General features: G+C 40.6%; 1 protein-coding gene across 1 annotated transcript in view; it reads left to right on the top strand.

Moving 5' to 3' along the window:
* The window catches only part of chl1b (cell adhesion molecule L1-like b), a 547,507-nt gene that overhangs the window by 150,451 nt on the left and 377,208 nt on the right, over positions 1-19,848 (top strand). Inside the window, exons 14-15 of the mRNA XM_059944908.1 lie at positions 7,766-7,931; positions 10,094-10,218. Coding sequence (XP_059800891.1) covers positions 7,766-7,931; positions 10,094-10,218 — 291 coding nt within the window. The remainder of the gene's footprint in view (positions 1-7,765; positions 7,932-10,093; positions 10,219-19,848) is intronic.

The raw sequence follows: 19,848 nt of genomic DNA, 5'->3' as shown, positions 1-19,848 counted from the left end.
TTGTCCTGTAGTCAATAATCAGCTGTTTGGAAAAATTTGTCACTTAGTTCACCGAGGTTGCAAGGGCTTTTAGGTAAACAGTCAGTCTGAAGAAAATAATGATCCTCTATCAGAAGCCCCCTTGTGGTGTTTCCAACCCACCTCAGATCACCATTGACTAACACCCTCTCACTACATTTGAGCAGTTCATTTATCTGGGCAGTGTCATCTCCAGTGATGCTGCGGTAGTAAGGGACATTGACAATCAACTCAGAGCCAGCAGTATCTTTGGGTGCCTCAATAAATGTCTGTGGAAGAAACACCAGCTGCGTCTGTCCACAAAAATCCAGGTGTACAGGGCTGCTGTCGTCACAACGCTGCTGTACGGCTGCGAAGCCTGGGTCTAGTAGCGCAAGCCTGAGCACTTCCATCAGCGCTGCCTCCACTTCTGCATGTGTATCAGCTGGCAGCATTGTGTCTCCAAAGTGAGGTCCTGGAGAAGACTTAACTTCCAAGCATTGAAGCAGCTGTGCTGGTCAGACCACATGTCACATGGACAACTCCAGGTTACCAAAATCAGTGCTCTACAGAGAACTCTCTCAGGGCAAGGGAGATCCTGGTGCCCTGTGCAAAAGGTACAAGACCAACTTAGGCAAATATCAAGGTCAATAATTGCAGCTGTTGGCTTGTGGCAGTCGCTCCTGATGACTCTTCTTCCTTCCTGATCTTCACAAGTGAAGAACTAGCTATCATCATCAGAAGAATCAGATAAAACATAAACTCATTACGAAGCACTCTCATGTAGACTGGAGGTTGAAAAAAGACTTGTCATAATTGTCACATGATTATGTGACACTTCATCTCAATATGTTTCAGAATATGCAAAATGATCTCCTTTTCAATAAAGTGACTTGTAAATTTCTTGAACAGCCATTCTTTGCCAGCCGATTCAAGGCTTATTGTGACTAGTTCACTAGTTCCATTCTAATATCAGTGAATGTATACAACATACACCCTGAAATTCTTGTGCTTCGTAGACATCCATGAAAGCAGAAGAATGCCCCAAAGAATGAGTGACAGTAAAAACGTTAGAATCACAAAGCCCCCCTGCTCACCCACCCACAGAGAAGCAGTAGCAGAACAATGGGACCCATCCTTTCCCCCTCGTTTAACTCAGCAAAAATCATCAGCACCCTCCACCCGCCAAGCATGCAGAAGCAAAATCCCCAAGAAAGACCATGATTAGCAGGATAGCAAAATCTAATCATTCACCCGACAATTTGACATACCACAGGCTCTCTCTTACTCTCCCCCCCCCCCCCCCAATGAAGGGACAGAGAGGTGTCACACAGTGAGAGGGGAGACTAACAAGAGAAACAAAAACACTTGTTTATTTACAATTTTGAAGTCTGTCGTACCACTTATTTTTCCGAGTTCTCCAACTCGAGAAGTGGCAACAAACTTTTCCCCACCAATGACAGAGAGAGAGCGAGAGGGTGGTTCACTGAGTACAGAGCCCTCCGACAGCTGATCCACTGCTCCCGATATTCTGTTTTCTTTTGCAATGCTTCAGTTCTTGGCGTAGGCATAGAGTTGTGCCGCAGAGCCTCAGAATCCCAAAGGTGCACTCGTTTCTGAGGCCGTGTCCTTGAGATATTGAAAAATGAATGGCCAATGAGCCCCAGGAGTGGTTCCCATTGCCTCAAAGAACTGAAATCTGAGTGTAGCTCTAGGTCAGGGTCTTTGACAGAATCCCATCCACCTTGAAAAGAAAAAAAAGACATTAAGTGTAGAAACTTCAAACAAGAGAAAATCTGCAAATGCTGGAAATCCAAACAATGCACACAAAATGCTGCAGGAACTCAGCAGGCCAGGCAGCTTCTATGGAAAAGAGTAAAGTCGAGATTTTGGCATGAGACCTTTTAGCATGACTGGAGACAAAAAGATGAGTTGATTTAAAGGTGGGGGAGGGAAGAGAGAAGGACGAGGTGATAGGTGGGTGGGAACGATGAAATAAATAGCTGGGAAGTTGATTGGTGAAAGCGCTACAGGGCTAGAGAAGGGGAAGTCTGATACATGAGGATAGAAGGCCATGGAAGAAAGAAAATGGGGGAGGAGCACCAGAGAGAGACAATGGATAGGCAAGGCGATAGAGGGAGGGGAATTACCATAAGTTTGAGAAATCAGTGTTGGTTCCATCACATTGGAGCCTACCCAGACAGCACATAAGGAGTTGGTCCTCCAACCTGAGTGTGGCTTCATCATGACAGTAGAGGAAAACATGTATTGAGATATCAGAATGAGATTGGGAATTGGAAATAAAATGGGTGGAAACTGGGAGATCCTGCTTCTTCTGGTGAATAGAGCGTAGGTGCTCAGTGAAACGGACTTCCAATCTATGTGAGGTCTCACCAATGTACAGGATGCCACACCGGGAGAATCGGGCACAGTATATCACCCCAACAAGAGTCACAGGTGAAATGTTGCTTGTCCTGGAAGGACTGTTTGGGACCCTGATTGGTAGTGAGGGTGGTGTAGGGGTAGGTGTAGTATCTGTTCCACTTGCAAGTTTAAGTGCCAGGAGGGAAATCAGTGGAGAGGGATGAATGGACAAGGGAGTCATGTAGGGAGCAATTCCTGTGGTAGCAGAAATTGGGGGGAGGGAAAGATGTACATGGTGGTGGGATCCCATTGGAGATGATGGTAATTCCAGAGAACTATGTGCTGGATGCAGAGGCTGGTGGGGTGGTAGGTGATGACAAGAGGAACCCCATGTATGGTTGGCAGGAGGATGGGTAAGAGCAGATGTGAGTGAAAAGGAAGAGATGTGGTTGGGGGCAGTGCTTATGTAGCTCTGTGCTAATGTATATGCCTGTGCTAATTTATAATGGAAAGGCAAAAGTGCCTGTTCTTTACATTAGCCACAGGGCAAGAAAGAGTGAAACCAGTTTCGTTGTGCGAGGGAAGCTACATATAGTTCAGGTGCCCTAATGTGATAAATGCAACTAATCTCTTTTGAGGGGATGCAGAAGCAAGCTCAAGAGGTCTTTGTAGATTTGTGGAAACATCAAGGACTTTTGGATTGCTATCTCTCCGTGGTTTTCAAGATTATTACAGTGATTAAGGCACTTTTAGTTTGGGAACAAGCATTAGGAACAAGTATAAAAGCAGTATCAGGAACACGAGGTTGAACATTGCCTTAGTAAGGCAATACATCTGGGGAACAGGATGCTAGAGTTGGCACTGAAATAGTTCTCAGAGAACAATGGGAGGAAAGATCACAGAGAGGGGCTGGGACTGATCTATCCATAATTTGGACAAATTGGGTTTATCCTGCCGGTAAGCAATAATTGATATGTTTCAGTTATTTGGTTCCTTCATGCCGGTTTTCTTGCCTCATGTGTTGTCTTTGAATTGCTGATTACTTGCTGTGGTACAATGCTACAGGAGCTGTCTGATAATGAGGTGATTAGCATGCTTGCATGCATGCATTTTTTGAACAAGTTCTTACAATGAACAGATGTTACATTGTGTTGCAATACAATTACATTGAGAGAGGTCGTAAAAAAATTATTCTTTTGACCCACCAGCACAGCTTGCTGCTGCACTGCATTTTTTTTCCATTCTGAAACTTATTTTTGTGTATAAATGAGTAATTTAAAATCATGTTTCCTTCACACACAAAAGTACAGATAGGATACAGAGCTGACTTACATACTGGAGATAGCATTAGCTGGGTATGTTTGTTTTAAAAGTGGCTTTTCTCAAGAGGTCAATTTCAAAAGCACCTGGTTTTGCCTGTCTGCTTCTGACCTGTATTCTTTGTATTGGTTTCTACCTCCTTGATTGGCAGGGACCCCGGGCGAAAAAAACAGAATCCAGCAGCTCTGAAACTCATGCCCATTCATAATGGATGGCACTGGGGATGCATTCTTTAGTAACTGGGCTTCATCAGTACTTACAAACATAAAAATATATATACTTTTGTCAGAACTGTAAGGAACTAGATGTTTTACCATCTCCGATAAAGCTCATTCTTAATGTTTATATTCTGTGTATAAAATAGCATTCAATTAGATGAATCCATTGCAGTATATCAGCAGTACAGTTCTTGAAGAATTTAAGTGGAGTTGGAGAGCAGTGTTGTGGGCAGGATGGTATTTATAGATAGACATCATTGGCCTGGTGGAGATACCTACCAACGTTCCCCCTAATGACAAATTCTTCTGTAGCACTGTGTGGAAGCATGTGCAGTACTGTATGCACAAGCCTTTTATATATATATAGATAGATAGATAGCTAGGGTGTCTAAGCCTTTTGCACAGAACTGTATTTGTCAATGTGGAGCTGAGAGTGAGTTTGTAAATCTGGTGGAAGCAAAGGATGTTGGGAATGGTGAGGGTGGAGTGCTGCAGGAGTTGTTTCGGATGGGTGGCAGAGAAGGAGTGCCAAGGGCAGGGGTGCAGATACACCCAGCCCTGAGACACCGGGCAAGGTCATTAGATTCCAAAAAATTGGTCTGTTGATCATTATAGGATGTCTCTCCGGTACTTTTTGCTCTCTGCCCTCTCTTTGCCTTTTCCCATCCATGATTCTCTTCTCTCTGCCCCCTTCCCACTTTCACTCCACAAAAGAGACCCATATCAGAATCAGGTTTATCATCACTCATATACATGATGAAATTTGTTGTTTTTTTGTGGTAGCAGTACAGTATAATACATAAAATTACTGTAGTATTGTGCAAAATTCTTAGGCACCCTTGCTATATAGATCTGTGTACCTAGGACTTTTGCACAGTACTGTATTTCATGAAAGAATACAAGCATTTGAGAGAGAGAGAGTATGTCTGTGTGTGTGCAAACACAACCTGTGAGCTAACAGATTCATTGGGTATATTGCTTTCCCATTTCAATGCATTTCATTTGGACATATCTCTGTTGAATCAATCAGTATTTAGTGCTGTGGGCAGTGGCAGTTTTATATTCAGTAAATAATAAATCATTATTCTTTGTATTTCAAACATCTCCCTAATACGTCCATTTCAAAAATAGCATACCACGTCTTTCAAGAGAATGCATCACAGATCACTAGGTAGAACAACGAAACAACAGGCTTTCTCTGTGAGTGGGTTTTGCCACTCAGCCAGAAAAATTGATCAACTGGACGTGTGTTTCTTTGATGTTCTCCGGAATATTGCAGTGAATTCTCTTGACAAATTAGGGGCAAATAACCAGCAAATGAATTTTGCGCTTTAGGGTATTAGTGGGGTGAGACTTGCATTGGTCATTTTTCATTTGCTTTTATCTCAATTACTAGATCAACTAAAACTACATGTTGTGGACTTCCAGTTCAAAATAGAGACTTCATTAAGTTGGTTAAAGACACTTCCCAACAACCTGCTCTAAACAAACTACCTAGATCACTGTGTCACACAATATAGTTAGTGAAAGTAAGTTTTGCCATATGTGTATATTAATGCAACCTATGAGTTAACAACAATTCATTGATCTGTTGCGTTTTCACCTAATTACATTTCATTCGGTCAAGTCTTTGTTAAACCAGTCAATATTTAGTGCTGTTGACAGCTGAACATTTTGCATTCAGCATATAATAGATCATTATTTTTATATAATGTTTCATTATATTTACTATTGGTCTTTCTAATTTAGAACCTGCTGAGATCCAGCTTCCCTCTTTATGCCAATATTCATTGATATTGTTAACCATTTTCTTTATTTAGAACCTCTACTCCTTTTTCACAACTACTGTTGTTGCTTGCCTCCTCAATTCATTGTCCTCGCAAACTACCACTCTATCTCCAAACCCCTCATAGTCCTTGAACTTGCAAATGCTGAAGTAGCTGGCTCCCCTGTCATAATGGAATGTGGAAATAAGTTGCACCAGCTGAAATATGGCATAAGCTGCTGCTCAGCACCCTCCACCCCACTGGCCTTGACCTCTCCTCTGTCTATAAACCGTCCAACTGCTTGCTGACAGTGAGCACTGAATGAACAGAAATGTTGTCATAAATGGGAGTGACCAGAGCTATTGCTTACAGTTCCAACTCAAAACTGTTTCTGAGATGTCAGCTGATTTTCTGTCCCAGGCAACAGTTTGAAACAAAACCATATAGTTTTAAAACTTTCTGTTAAATTTGATCACAAAGTGATTATGTTACGTCATCACTAAACATTCCACTTCCACCTCAGCTCGTTCCCAACAGGAAACCTCAACAACTTTGTCAACCTCTCAGTTTACTATTCTGTTCTCTCCTGATCAGCTTCCCTTAGTTTACTGTTGACGGACCTCAAAATCAAACAAATCTTTCCTGCCCATGTCACAGTCTCAGTCCTATTCACCTATTGCCTGGGATTCTCTGACCTACACTGGGTACTATTAAGCAAACCAATTATTTTATATTTCTGATTGTTGTTTTGAGACTCTACCATGGCATAATCAATTCAAGTCTCCAACCTAATAATCATTCAAAATCAGAATCAGAATCAGGTTTATTATCACCAGCATGTGATGTGAAATTTGTTAACTTAGCAGCAGCAGTTCAATGCAATACATAATCTAGCAGAGAAAATAATAATAATAAATAAAATAAAAAATAATGATAATAAGTAAACAAGTAAATAAATTACGTATATTGAAAAGATTTTTTTTAAATGCAAAAACAGAAATACTGTATATTAAAAGAAAGTGAGGTAGTGTCCACAGATTCAATGACCATTTTGGAATTGGATGGCATAGGGGAAGAAGCTGTTCCTGAATCATAGAGTGTGTACCTTCAAGGTTCTGTACCTACTACCCGATGGTAACAGTGAGAAAAAGGCATGTCCTGGGTGCCGGAGGTCCTTTCTGAGAATGGATGCTGCCTTTCTGAGAAACCGGTCCCTAAAGTTGTCATGGGTAATTTGTAGGCCAGTGCCCAAGATGGAGCTGACTAGATTTACAACCTTCTGCAGCTTCTTTCGGTCTTAGCTGCACTCTTTCAAAATCAGCCTCTGAACTTTTCCAAAATTTAGTTTCTCTGTTGTTGGGGAATGTGCCAGCAGTTTTCAGGACTTTAAACATTGTAATTCCCATTTGAAGCATCTCCAGCTCACTAACTCTCTCTCCATCTTTAAGATACTTTATAGTCTGCTTCACCATCAAAGCATTTTGGTCATTAAGTTTTCACTCTGACAGAGTGTACTGGCACATTATTGTGAGTGAAAGACTGTCATGCTTCAGATCCTTAGCACAAATCAAGAACTAATGCTGAGTTACATTTTGGCACAATGTTCTGTCGTGAGGATGATTGTAAGGGTCTAAGTATGTTTCTGCCTTAAATGTTGCAACATTTGGAATTAAGAAAAGCACATTAGTCAAACTACAGGTACCTTCTCATTTAATAACTAAATAACTTTTCTTGGCTACAGGAGAAGATCACATTGTGAACCTTTTTACGTATGCTACTGAATTGCAGTGTGCTGCCTATCCTGCTTTTTGTTTTAATATTCTCTTGTGAATGTCATAACCATACTAAGTTCTTTGTTTACTGTTTTGTAACTTCAAACAACAGTTTAAAAATTTGTTAAGAAATATTTAGGAAGCTGCTTCCTCAGGCACAGAATTCATGGAACAACCAATGACATTAGTCGTAGCCATGCATTAATCAAAATGTCCAGATGCTTTCACGTACAATGTTAATATGTTTAAAATGATTCTGCTCAGTTTTACAGATCACTATTATGAAAACTGTGCTCGCTGCATTTCTGGTCTTCTATCTTTCTTTCAGTTGCAACAGAAATAGTGGATCCCCCAGAGGATTTAATGATACAGAAGGATGCAACTGCACAGTTTAAATGTCATGCTGAATTTGATTCGGCTTTCGAAAATGACTTTGAGTTATCATGGCGAAAGGACGGATTTGAAATCTACAGTGACCAAACTGAGAATGACAGGTAATATTTTGTAGAATGGGCAAGTACACTTCCATTTTGGACACCATTATAGCCAATATCAATTTATTACCAATAGCATCAGATAAAGTGAATGGTGCCAAATCAGTAGCTACTTCTTCATTAGGTCAGTTGGCTGTAGACATACTGATTGTGTTTCATGAACTGATATGAGGGATGGATACTAAGATTTTGTTTTGTGTGCTAACATTTCCTCTGTGTTTGATATATACATACAATTTGATTACTGAAAATACTTATAACATATTCCAGAAAATTTTCTTTGTCTAATTTTAGAAAAAAATAATTTAGAAATAATTTTTATTTAATAAAAGCAGTGGTTCATGACCCAAGTTCTTTTGTGAATACTTTCAATATTAGCTTTAATAATTGACCTATGAACAATTTAATTCTGATTTGTATAGTACCTTTTCCTTGATGGTGCGTCTGGACATTTTTAAATGCTCCCTTATTGCATCCTCACTTTTCCTACTTATACTTGGCCAGCAGTACAGCACACAGGCTATAGGTTGAATCAGAATCAGGTTTTCTATCACTAATGTATATCATGAATTTTGTTATTTATGTGGCAACAGTACAGTAGAAAATGTAAGTAACATAGTAATTTACGATATAAAAGATAAATAGTGGAGAAGAGGATTAGTAATGTCATGTTTATGGATTCATGGATGAATTGGAAATGATACTGGAGGGAAAGAGACTATTCATAAAACACTGAGTGTACATCTTTAAGCTAGTTAGCATTGTTGTAATGAGAAAAGGGCAAGCCCTTGATGGGGAGGGTCCTTAATGATGGATGTTACCTTCTTGAGGCACCACCTTTTGAAGTTAACTTGACGGTGGGGAGGGTTGTAATCGTGATGAAGTGGCTGAGTCTACAAACCTCTTTCACCTTGCACACCATTCAGCCAGTTAGAATGCTCTCCACAGTACACCTGAAGAAATTTGCTCAAGCCTTTAATGACATACTGTACATATCTCCTCAAACACTTAATGAAGTAAAAACCGCTGGCATGCTTCTTTAATGATACCATCAATATGTTGGGCGCTTGATAGATCCTCTAAGACGTTGATGCCCAGGAACTTGAAGTTGCTCACACTTTCCACTGCTAACCCTCGATAAGTACTGGTGTGTGTGTGTTCTTCTGACTTCCCATTTCTGAAGTCCACAATCAGACATTTGGTCTTGTTGATGTTGACTCCAAAGTTACTTCCAAACCACTCAACCAGCTGAACTTTCTTGTTCCTGTATACCTTTTTGTTACCATCTGAGATTCTACCAACAACAGTTGTTTGATCTGTGCCATGCCACACAGTCAGGAATGTATAGGGGGTAGAGCAGTGGGCTAAGCATGTTTCCTTGAGGTGCAGCTGCATTGATTTTGGAAACATGCTGGAAAGCCTTAACAAAACAGTGCAGAGAGAAATGGAGAATGTCTTGGGTTGGGGCACTTCATTAGAACTGGAAAAGTGATGAGTAGAAAGAGGGAGACGTGGAGAAAACAGAGAGCATGTCTGTGGTAAACTGCAGCCCGATGTTGTCAAAGCAGCTATTACTTTAACATTAAGCATTTGGAGCAAAATGATATGCAAATAAATTGAAACATAACAAATTGAAGAAAAAATAGATCCATGACTGGCAGGAAGAAAAGAAAGGTGGAGAAAAAATGGAGAAGGTGATACCTACAATTGTTAAAGACAATATTAAGTATATTAAGTATATCAGTATTAAGTATACAAGAGGCTTGTAACTATGAAGGTGAGATGCAGTCCTTTGAAATTACATGGGATATTGTTGAGGGATGTAGAAGACCAAGACTAGAGAGGCATTGATTAAAATTAGCTGTGGAGATTGCTCCACAGCAATTCATTGATAACTCTTGTTATCCTCGTCTGCATCTTGCCAGAATGTTTTATTTTATCTGGAACTTTGCTGTAACTAAAATAAACCTGATGCTCCCTACAGTTCAAATGTCAGGATCTTATGATTTGGTATCAGTGGACTGAAAATAATTCATACATTGTAAATTATGCCATTGAACATGCATCCATGTAGCCATTGGTAGAATATTTTCTAATATATAAAAGCATGAAAATCAACTTTACCATTAACAATAGAAGATTTGTAATTTGTTCCCTTCTAGAATACTAATAGATGGTGATATTCTTCAAATTAATGATGTAAATGAAGACGATGAGGGGACCTACACTTGTGTTGCAAGAACATCTCTGGATGTTGATATGGCAGATGCAAAACTTTTCATCCTTGGTGAGTATCACTGAAGAAACAGCTTTGGCTGGATTCAATGCATCTGTTAGCTGCACTGATAATGAATTATCTGTTAGCTAGGTCTGATTGTCCTCGATATTGAATAGTGCAATCTTCCATGCATGTTGGTTTGTCACTTCTGATTATTCTGAAATCATTTGAATTGCTGTATATCGATAGTAATTTCACATCAGCAAGTCCAGTGATGCTTTACAAAGAGTGTTTTTATACCAACTAAATCATGTTTATTTCTCAAAGTTGTAAAGGTAACGTCACTGATCTGCAGCCATTTAACCTGTTGCTTATGCTAACACCTGTCCACTGTTTCATAATACTTGCTCCCCTGTAAAAACAGCCAACATTTGCTTCTTTCTTTTGACAATGATATTATCACATTGGTATCTTTACAACACAATGTTTCTTCGGCATGGTAGTGAGATGTTGAGGTGACTTCAAAAGGAAGTTCAGTTCAGTCTAAATCTTAACAAATCTCTTCAATAATATTGGTCTGCAGGAGCAGGATTTATATTCTATCACCTGCTAGTAGTTGGTTATCTGCTGCTGACAGAGATGAGGAGCAGACCAAAAACTATCCACTGTTTGAGGAATCTGGTACTGGAAACAGAATAAAGCAGCTGTTTGTGAGGCTGTGTGAGAATGAGAACATGGTTTACGCTAGGAATTTCATAAAAGGAAATATGAACGGACTAGTGATGGGTTAATTGTGCTCAGCAGGAATAATCTGTACTTTTGAAAGACCTGAGAAAAAAATGGAAAATACAGTGGATGCCAGAAATCTGAAATAAAAACAGAAAACTCTGGAAATGCTCAGTAGCTCAGGTAGAATCTGTGAAGCACAAGGCAGAGTTAACCTTGCAGAAAAATTTAACCTTTAGGCACCATGGTAGCATAGTGGTTAACTTGATGCTGTTACAGCTTGGACTGCCAAGTTCAGAGTTTAATTCCAGCATCATCTGTAAGGTGTCTGTATATCCTCTCTGTGGAATGTATGGACTTTCTCCAGGCACTCCAGTTCCCTCCTCCAGTCCAAAGACATTCTGGATAGGTTAAAAGCTCATTTTAACTGGTCCCGTGATTAGGTTAGGGTTAAAGCAGGGTTGTTAAGGGTTGCTGGAGCGGCATGACTCAAAGGGCTGGAAAGGCCTATTCCATGTACCACTAAATGATTAAATAAAAAGTGGATCAATACTTTATTGATCCCAGGGGAAATTACATTGACACAGTAGCATTACAAACGCACAGTTATACAAGTATTAGAAGAGGAGTAAGAAAGAATAAAAACATAAGTTACCTTAACAAAAAGATGTACAAGATTTACAAGTCAAATATTACAAGATTTACAAGACTTCCAAATTCACTCTAATAAGGTGGCAGTGCAAGGTTTACTGTAATATTATACAGTAATAGGTGCACATTCACACCATCCAGATAAGAAGTGATGGTAGTATTGCACAGAGTGTCTGCAATAGCAGGGTGTGGTAAACAGATCTAAATGGAACTCTGATTAATGGAGGTTAGTAGTAGTCGAATAGGAAGGGGTCATCACTTCCCTGCCTACAGGTTGACTCATTATAGAGCCTTGTGTCCGAGGGTAAGAATGACTTCATATAGTGCTCGTTGGAGCAACACTGTTACCTCAGTCTATTCACTGCTCCTCTGTTCAGCCAAGGTGGCATGGAGAGGGTGAGAAACGTTGTCCAGAATTGCCAGGATTTTCTGTAGGGTCCCTTGTTCTACCACGGCCTCCAGTATCTCCAGTTTGACTCGTATAACAGAGCCAGTCTCTAATCGGTTTATTGAGCCTGTTGGCATCACCCGTGTTGATGCCATTGCCCCAGCAAACCACCACAGAGAAGACTGTACTGGTGACAACAGACTGGCAGAACATGTGAAGCAGAGGCCTGCATTCTCCAAAGGACCTCAGTCTCCTCAGGATGTAGAGGCAACACTGGCCCATCTTGTACACAGCCTCTGTGCTGGTGGGGCTATTTCTTCATCTCTTAGATCTTGCACCTGTTGATTTTCTGCTGCTCCCCAGCCAGGCTGTCAAATAGTCTCTCCTCCAAGCAGGACAACACATGCAACCATCTCCAGTCCGAAAGAGAATGTGGAGTTTGGGACTGAATTTCTGTGATCTATTTGAGTGATCCATCTGATGCACCATCAATAACTCACTCTGAGACGCGAAGGCGAGTTATCGGCTTTTATTGACTGGAAGAAGCAACAAGCAGTGAGTGACCACCATACTACATCCTGGAGACAGAGAGGCCGGGCTCAGGCCTCAACTGCCTTTATACAGGGGTCTGTGGGAGGAGCCACAGGAGCAGTCAGCAGAGGGCCATGTCCAGACAGGTATACGTAGTTCACCACACCACCTAACATAGTTGATTTGCAAGTTGCAGTAATGGTGATGATTGAAGGATGAGTGAGCCTGTGAGTGTTGGGGGTGAGGTTGATTGATAGACACCATTACTAGATATTGAATGCATAGAGAAGTGACTGGAAATCATCATATGGAAACTTCAGTGTGAAGGTACATTCACTAATTATGACATCCCCTGTATGTTCATTGAACATGTTATGGTGTTACATCCAGATCCTTAACCCTTATGTGCTGGCCTTGACTGCTGCAACTATCTATCCCACTGACTTTGTCTGGAGGCCATTCCAACCACCTGTAAATAAAATACAACTCTCCTCGACCAGTCCGGGTCACAAAATCACCAGCTTGTTGTCTCACCTGTTGATTGTTGTTTTTCAGGCCAAAATGCCTCCTGCAACAGCTAGTACTGCAGCCACAGTACAACCTCCATTTCAGAGGTGCAACCTAACTTTGAATGGTACTTGCCATTCATAACATTGTTGTCCAGCTGCTCAACTGTATTATTACTGCAGGCTGAGTGCAGCTGTCTTTTAAATTAGCTTGGTAGCATAGAGTCAGAAGCTGTGAACATCGGTAAAATCCACATAAAAATCCCCATGCATGTTTCGAAGGCAACATAGTATCAACCCCAGTGAACTGAACATACCTGCGAGCTCTGTCGTTTCTCTCAATATCCTGTTTGCTTCAGGTATTCACTGGCTGTTAAGAAAACATACTTACTACCATGCTAGCATAAACTCTGTTACATCTACAGTAATTCTATATCTTTTCATCCCAATAATTAATGATAATTTTCTACCCCACTTGCATCAGCAAGATGTTATTGGCACATACATTCTGACTCAACTTGCTTGCAAACACACTTGTAGAACTTAACAGTGCTAAGCAGCAACTACAAGAATTAGTGGTGAAGACTGCAAAGAGCACATATTAACATTTTGTTGCCAGCAGGAATGAAGCTGATGAGTTTTTTTTTAAAAAAAATTGCCTTAAGGTATACAAAATGTCTTTTTTTAACATCAGTAATTTGCTTGCATAAATTAAACTTGAATGATGTGTAACATTGCAACTTAAGTGTATCAGGCACTTAACCGAGGTCACTTAAGAAGTATCTGTGCAAATCTCATTCTCAGCCTACCCTTGATCATCTGAATTAAGGTTGTGAGATGTTGAAGATTCTGGGGACAAGTTAGAAAAGAGAGCTTAAGAGGAAAGAGAGATAGAAATAGGAGGAAAGAGAAAAACAGGGAAGCTGAAGGAGGATGGAGTAGAAGCTTAAGAGTTGTAGGTTGGTGGGATTATTTGTTGAAATAGTTATTGGTAGAGGAACCAAGCAGTAAATGAACTGAGCAGTGGGAAAGGAAGGGTAAGTAGTTTGTCAGAGCAGAGGTTGTGGTTTGAATGCAGCAACAGTTATTAAGTTCAGTTGTCTAATATATGTAGCATAACATCTGCAAGATGTCTCGAAGCACTTTTCATGCAATTAATTATTTTGTGAAGTGCTGTCACTGTTGCTCTGTCCACAGATGTATACAGCAGGGAGGAAAGCATATCGTAATTCAAAGGCAAAAATGTTTCACATTGAGTGAAATTGACACAATGAAGCGCAGACTGGGGAATCAGTCCTGGAATCTGCCTGGCCTACATGATTAACTTATTCACTGAATAAATATGCTGAGCCTTCAGGGGACTTAACACTGGTGTAATTTTTCGTGTGTTTTATATTGGTTCTCAATGTGGCGTAGATTTTTTTTTTGGCTCTCAAGAAAATGCCTTGGAACTATTAGCATATTGTCCTAGTTTAATTTTTTTTCACTATTTAAAGGGCTCCAGTACTGACTGCAGGTTACACCATCCTCCAAAGACCATGCCTATATAAAAGAAAAACTGGACAACATATAGTCATAGAGCAAAGAACAAACTGCTGGAGGAAGTGCAGGAACTTAACAGGTCAAACAGCATCTGTGGAGGCAAATTGACACCAGTTGCCCCCCCGTTTGCAAACTCCGGAAATAGGTAGAGCCTCTTTATGCGAATGAGCGTATCAGAGATGGGCAGGTTGGATCAGCCAGCTGTGGCAGAGCTACAGGCTCTTCTATCATGTGGGATCTGGGTTTGCAGCCATATTTTTGACTTACAAACTCTCTGGGTTACAAGCAGTTCACAGGAACAGAACCCTGTAATACCTGAGGATGATTGGAGATGAGTTTACAGCTTGAGACCTTGCATAGAGACTATCCTATTGCCTTCAAAGATGCTGCTCAGTCTGTTGAGATGCTCCAGCAGTTTGCTTTTGATCCACTTTGCTGTGTCTGAAGTTTGATGGTTAGTATCAATGTGGTGCAGCAATAATCAGATGGGCCTACCCAAATGGCACACAAAAATGTCGTCTATTTTGCTTCACAGAGTGTAAAACCTGAATGAATGAATCCTTGTTCCAGTTGTGTAACTGGCTTGCTACACATTTATCGTTCCTCCTGATTGATACCTAATTTAAAGAACTCAATCCTCACATTAAGTATATTGCTCTATAAGGATCTGCACTCTGCAGATGTAAACACTGGTATACAGATCACGCTGATATTTCTTGTGAAGATCTGACATTTCTTTCTGTATTGCTGCAAGAAACAGGAATTGTCAATGCCAGGGGATAGAACATGCCATCTTTTGCCAAGCTCTTCTAAGAGTGGGCCTGACAAGTCAGCCTCAATACATACCCTCCCTCCTGGTTGACATCTTATTAAAGCATGTTTACATGTCCCTCTGGGTGTACCTGAGGAACGTCCAACATCACCACCTCCCCACCACAATCTCTGACTCCTCCATGGTAGCCAATTTGGTGTGTTGCTATGAATAGCTGCCATGGTGAGTAGGGCTGATGCCTTTCCCTGCTTGAAGCAGGAGATGAGTCAGACTAAATGAGGTCTCATTGGAACTCACAAGATTTATGTTTGACAGCTTCATTCTGGGTGAACCAAGGAAAGGTACTAGCACGGACAGAACATAGGCTGATTGGTAGAAGGCTAATGGTGACTAGTGGTGTTCCAGCGGGGTCAGTGTTGGGACCGCTTCTTTACATGTTGTATGTTAAAGATTTGGATGATGGAATTGTTGGCTCTGGAGCCAGAATTGTGGATGATACAAAGATAGGTAGAAGAACAGGTAGTGTTGAGGAAGCAGAGAGGCTGCAGAAGGTCTTAAACAAATTAAGAGAATGGGCAAAGAAGTGGCAGGTGGAATACAGTGTCAGGAAGTGAATGGTGATGCACTATGGTAGAGGGAATAAAAGCATAGACTATTTTCCAAACAGGGAGAAAATTCAAAAATCCAAGTTGCTAAGGGACTTGGGAATTCTTGTGCAGGATTCCCTGAAGATTAATTTGCAAGTTGAGTCAATGGTGAGGAAGGCAAATGCAATGTTAGCATTGATTTCAAGAGGATTAGAATATATTTAGCCCTTGTGGCTAAAGGGATCAGGGGGTATGGAGAGAAAGCAGGTACAGGGTTCTGAGTTGGATGATCAGCCATGATCATACTGACTGGCAGTGCAGGCTCGAAGGGCTGAATGACCTACTCCTGCACCTAGTTTCTATGTTTCTATGTTAAAAGCAAGGACGCAATGCTTTATAAGGCACTGGAGAGGTCTTGGAGGATTGTGAACAGTTTTGGGCCCCTTATTTTAGAAAAGATGTGCTGTCATTGGAAAGGGTTCACAAGAGTGATTCTGGGAGTGAAAGGCTTATCGTATGATGAGTGGTTGATGGCTCTGGATGTGTACTTGCAGGAATATAGAAAAGTGAGGGGGGATCTCATTGAAGCATTGAATATTGAAAGGCCTAAATAGAGTGGACGTGCAGAGGATGTTTACTACAACAGGAGTCTAGAACCAGGGGCACCATCTCAGAATGGAGGGACGTCCATTTAGAGGATGAATTTCTTTACCCAGAAGGTGGTGAACCTGTGGAATACATTGCTATAGGTAGCTACGGAGGCTAGGTCATTGGGTGTACTTAAGGAGGAGGTTGATAGATTCTTATTAGTCAGGACATGCAAGGTTATGGGGAGAAGGCAGGAGAATGGGGTTGAGAGGGAAATGGATCAGCCATAATAAAATGGTGTTAGGACTTGATGGGTCGAATGGCCTAATTCTGCTACTGGTATAAATGAAAAACAATCAACTGCTTTTTGAAGTATCTTGGTGACCAGTTCCTTGATACTTGTAATGGATTAGAGTTAGCATCGCCGCCAAATGCCACAGTATTTAGCACAGATTTTGAAATGTGCCTCACCATCACAGAGCACACCTATATGGAGCACTGTCATAGAAAAGCAGCATCCAGCTTCAGGGATCCTCACCACCCAGCTCCTGCTCTCTTCTCACTGTTCTTATCAGGAAAAAGGAACAGGAGCCTCAGGACTCATACAACCACGTTCAGGAGCAGTTATTACCCCTCGACCATCACTGCTCTTGAACCAGTGGGGATGACTTCACTCAAATTCACTTGCCCCATTACTGAACTGTCCCCACAAACTATAAACTAAATTTCAAGGGCTCTTCATCTCTTCTTCTCAATATTTATTGCTTTTTTTCTTTTTTCTTTTGTATTTGCACTATTTGTAGTTGTTTGCATATTGATAATTTGTCCATTCTGTTGGGTGCAGTCTTTTATTGATTCTATTATGGTTTTTGGATTTATGGAGTATGCCCACAAGAAAGTGAACCTCAGGGTTATATATGGCAACATATATGTACCTGAATAATAGATTTACTTTGAATTTTGAACCTTAAGATCAGTTAACACTTGAATTCCCTGCTATGTTGTAGTTCAAAACTCACTCCACAATCACTCATGCTGTATAAGCTAGAGCAATCTAATAAACTTGCAGATTCAGAGTATGGATGAAAAGGTAGATTTTCAATGACTTACCAATGTGATATAAAGTCCCAGTGAAGACTATCCTGTTGATCCCCTCCATCCTCTGAAATACCGCACTTCAAAGTTTTACTTTGCTTTTATTAAAATCTTGGGTTGTTGATGCCTGTGGTAATGAGCAGTGATGACGAAGCTGTATTCACAACCAATAATATAAACCATGGTCCTCCTGCACCACATGGATTTAACATTTAGTCCATTTTAACATGTAACTGAGAAATAGATCACAAAGTTAATTTGTGGTAGTTATTTCTTTCCAGGCATTGTGCTTCTTGAGTTGTTGGATGCTGTGAAAAATGCTGTACTGTATTGCATTCAAGATGATTACAGCTGATAAAGACAGCTTGACAATTTAATTCATACATCCAGAGAGATCAGAGCGTAACCCATTTTAAACATCCAGTTATTACTTCAAAGATCTGGGATGTTTACTTTCACTTCTAGACAACTATCACACTCTTTCAGTGCTTTATGTGTCGTTTTTAGAGACTGTGGGCTATTGGCACCAAGGTAAGGCTCACATATAGTGGTCCTCAAACTAATTACTAAACCCATCAGGAAGGGGTAGAAAATACTTATTAGCTTGCAATGTGTACAAACCAGACTGGGAAAAGATGGCAGATTTCGTTATCTGAAGAACATGAGTGAACTGGATAGAGATTTATAACCATCCAATTATTTCATAAATGAAAATGCTTGCTCTCTAGTTCTGAATCAACTTTTTTATGAAGATGATGTCATGCAGAGAGAAGGCAACAGATTTGTGCCCAACAACTTACTGTCTCTCCCTTAGGGTAACAACCCAGCAGTCCTGTCATATGTTGTTGGGCAGATTGATAAATTGCTGAGATGGGGTCTTTAAAATCTCATGAAGTCTCATCCCAAAAGCCATGATGACAGCCATTAGTACAGAGCTTCGCATTACAGCACTTACACTGAATGGTTTCCATCTGTACTGAGACAATGGCCGTGAGATGCCATAAAATAGTTGAGCTATGTATGTTAAAATAGAGTTGGTCACTTCTTCCATGCTCCGAGCAAATCCACACGGAAAGCTGAGCCTGGCTTCTGACTCCCTTCTCATCTTTCAGGTATGGTTATAAGTCTAGGTATGTACATATTTGGTATTGTGCATATCACTAATCAATACAAAGGGAGCAAACATTCTTTTCCCTGTGAGAGATCTGTAACTATCTTCCTTAAAGAAGTTTGTATATATATATATATATTAAAAATTCAGAATCAAGTAGGTTTTTGATAAGGGCAGCTAAACATTTCCTGGTTGTAGACAATAATATGATAAGATTAAAATCAGATCAGCCTTGATTTTACTGAATGATGGTACAGGTTCAACTCCTTCTCCTCATTTCTCAGTATATTAGACATTTTCCAAAAATGTTTATCCTGGCCCTATTGACAGCTCCGTGCTCCAGCAGGATGGTGTATCACACACCGTGAAGGATTCGCTCATAGATGAGCTGGATTTGCAGCAGAGCTTATTTCTTGCCTCTAGCTGTTCTGACTGTTGGGTTATTCTCACCTTTAGTCCACTCAATTCTTGCCTTTGGCTTGTGTTGGCTGTTGGGGTATTCTTGTCTTCAGGTTTAGTTTTCACCTGTAAACTGACCTCCAACCCTAGAGTCAACTTCCAATTTGGTGCTGAATTGATAGATCTGTTCACAAGGTGGCACTTCCAGCAGTTTTGTGCTGCCTGAGGGATGAAGGCAGTTTGGTGTGGTTGTGGTGTTGGAGCTGTGGAAGAAGCTTTTCCCTTCTCCTCCTATTCACATCTGGCAATCAACTGTGATTACAGGATAGGTTGGGAGAAAAAGGATTAAGGACAAATATCTGCAACCAGCTCTGGGGTTGAAATGCATGCAATAATATTAAGAATTGTGATATAATGACGTTTAAGGATATTTGGCTCTGGCTGTGATCTGTAGAATTTATTGGTAGGTAAGTGATAGAACACATTGCATGGAGCAGTGTACGAAGTTGGTGGAGTATTTGATCGGAGGTGGGAAATGAATCCGATGATATATGCAAGACTATTAGACTTTTTGCAACATAGTATTTATGCCTTTGGGGCTTTGCCTGAGGTATTCCATTTACTGCTTCTAAATTCTTTTTAGAAGATTGATTGGCCCCTCTGAATAAGGACTTCTCTCCACCAAGACCATTACATCATTCGGGGGTTTAAAACCACCAGAGTTTGTGTAAGCCATCCTGTAAGCTGTAAATATTCAGAAAAATGGCTTCCACTGTGGGCTTACACACAGGAAGCACCTCTCC

The sequence above is a fragment of the Hypanus sabinus genome, chromosome 19, assembly GCF_030144855.1.
Source record: "Hypanus sabinus isolate sHypSab1 chromosome 19, sHypSab1.hap1, whole genome shotgun sequence".
Lineage (NCBI taxonomy): Eukaryota > Metazoa > Chordata > Chondrichthyes > Myliobatiformes > Dasyatidae > Hypanus > Hypanus sabinus.
This window is presented reverse-complemented; position numbering and strand designations above follow the sequence as displayed.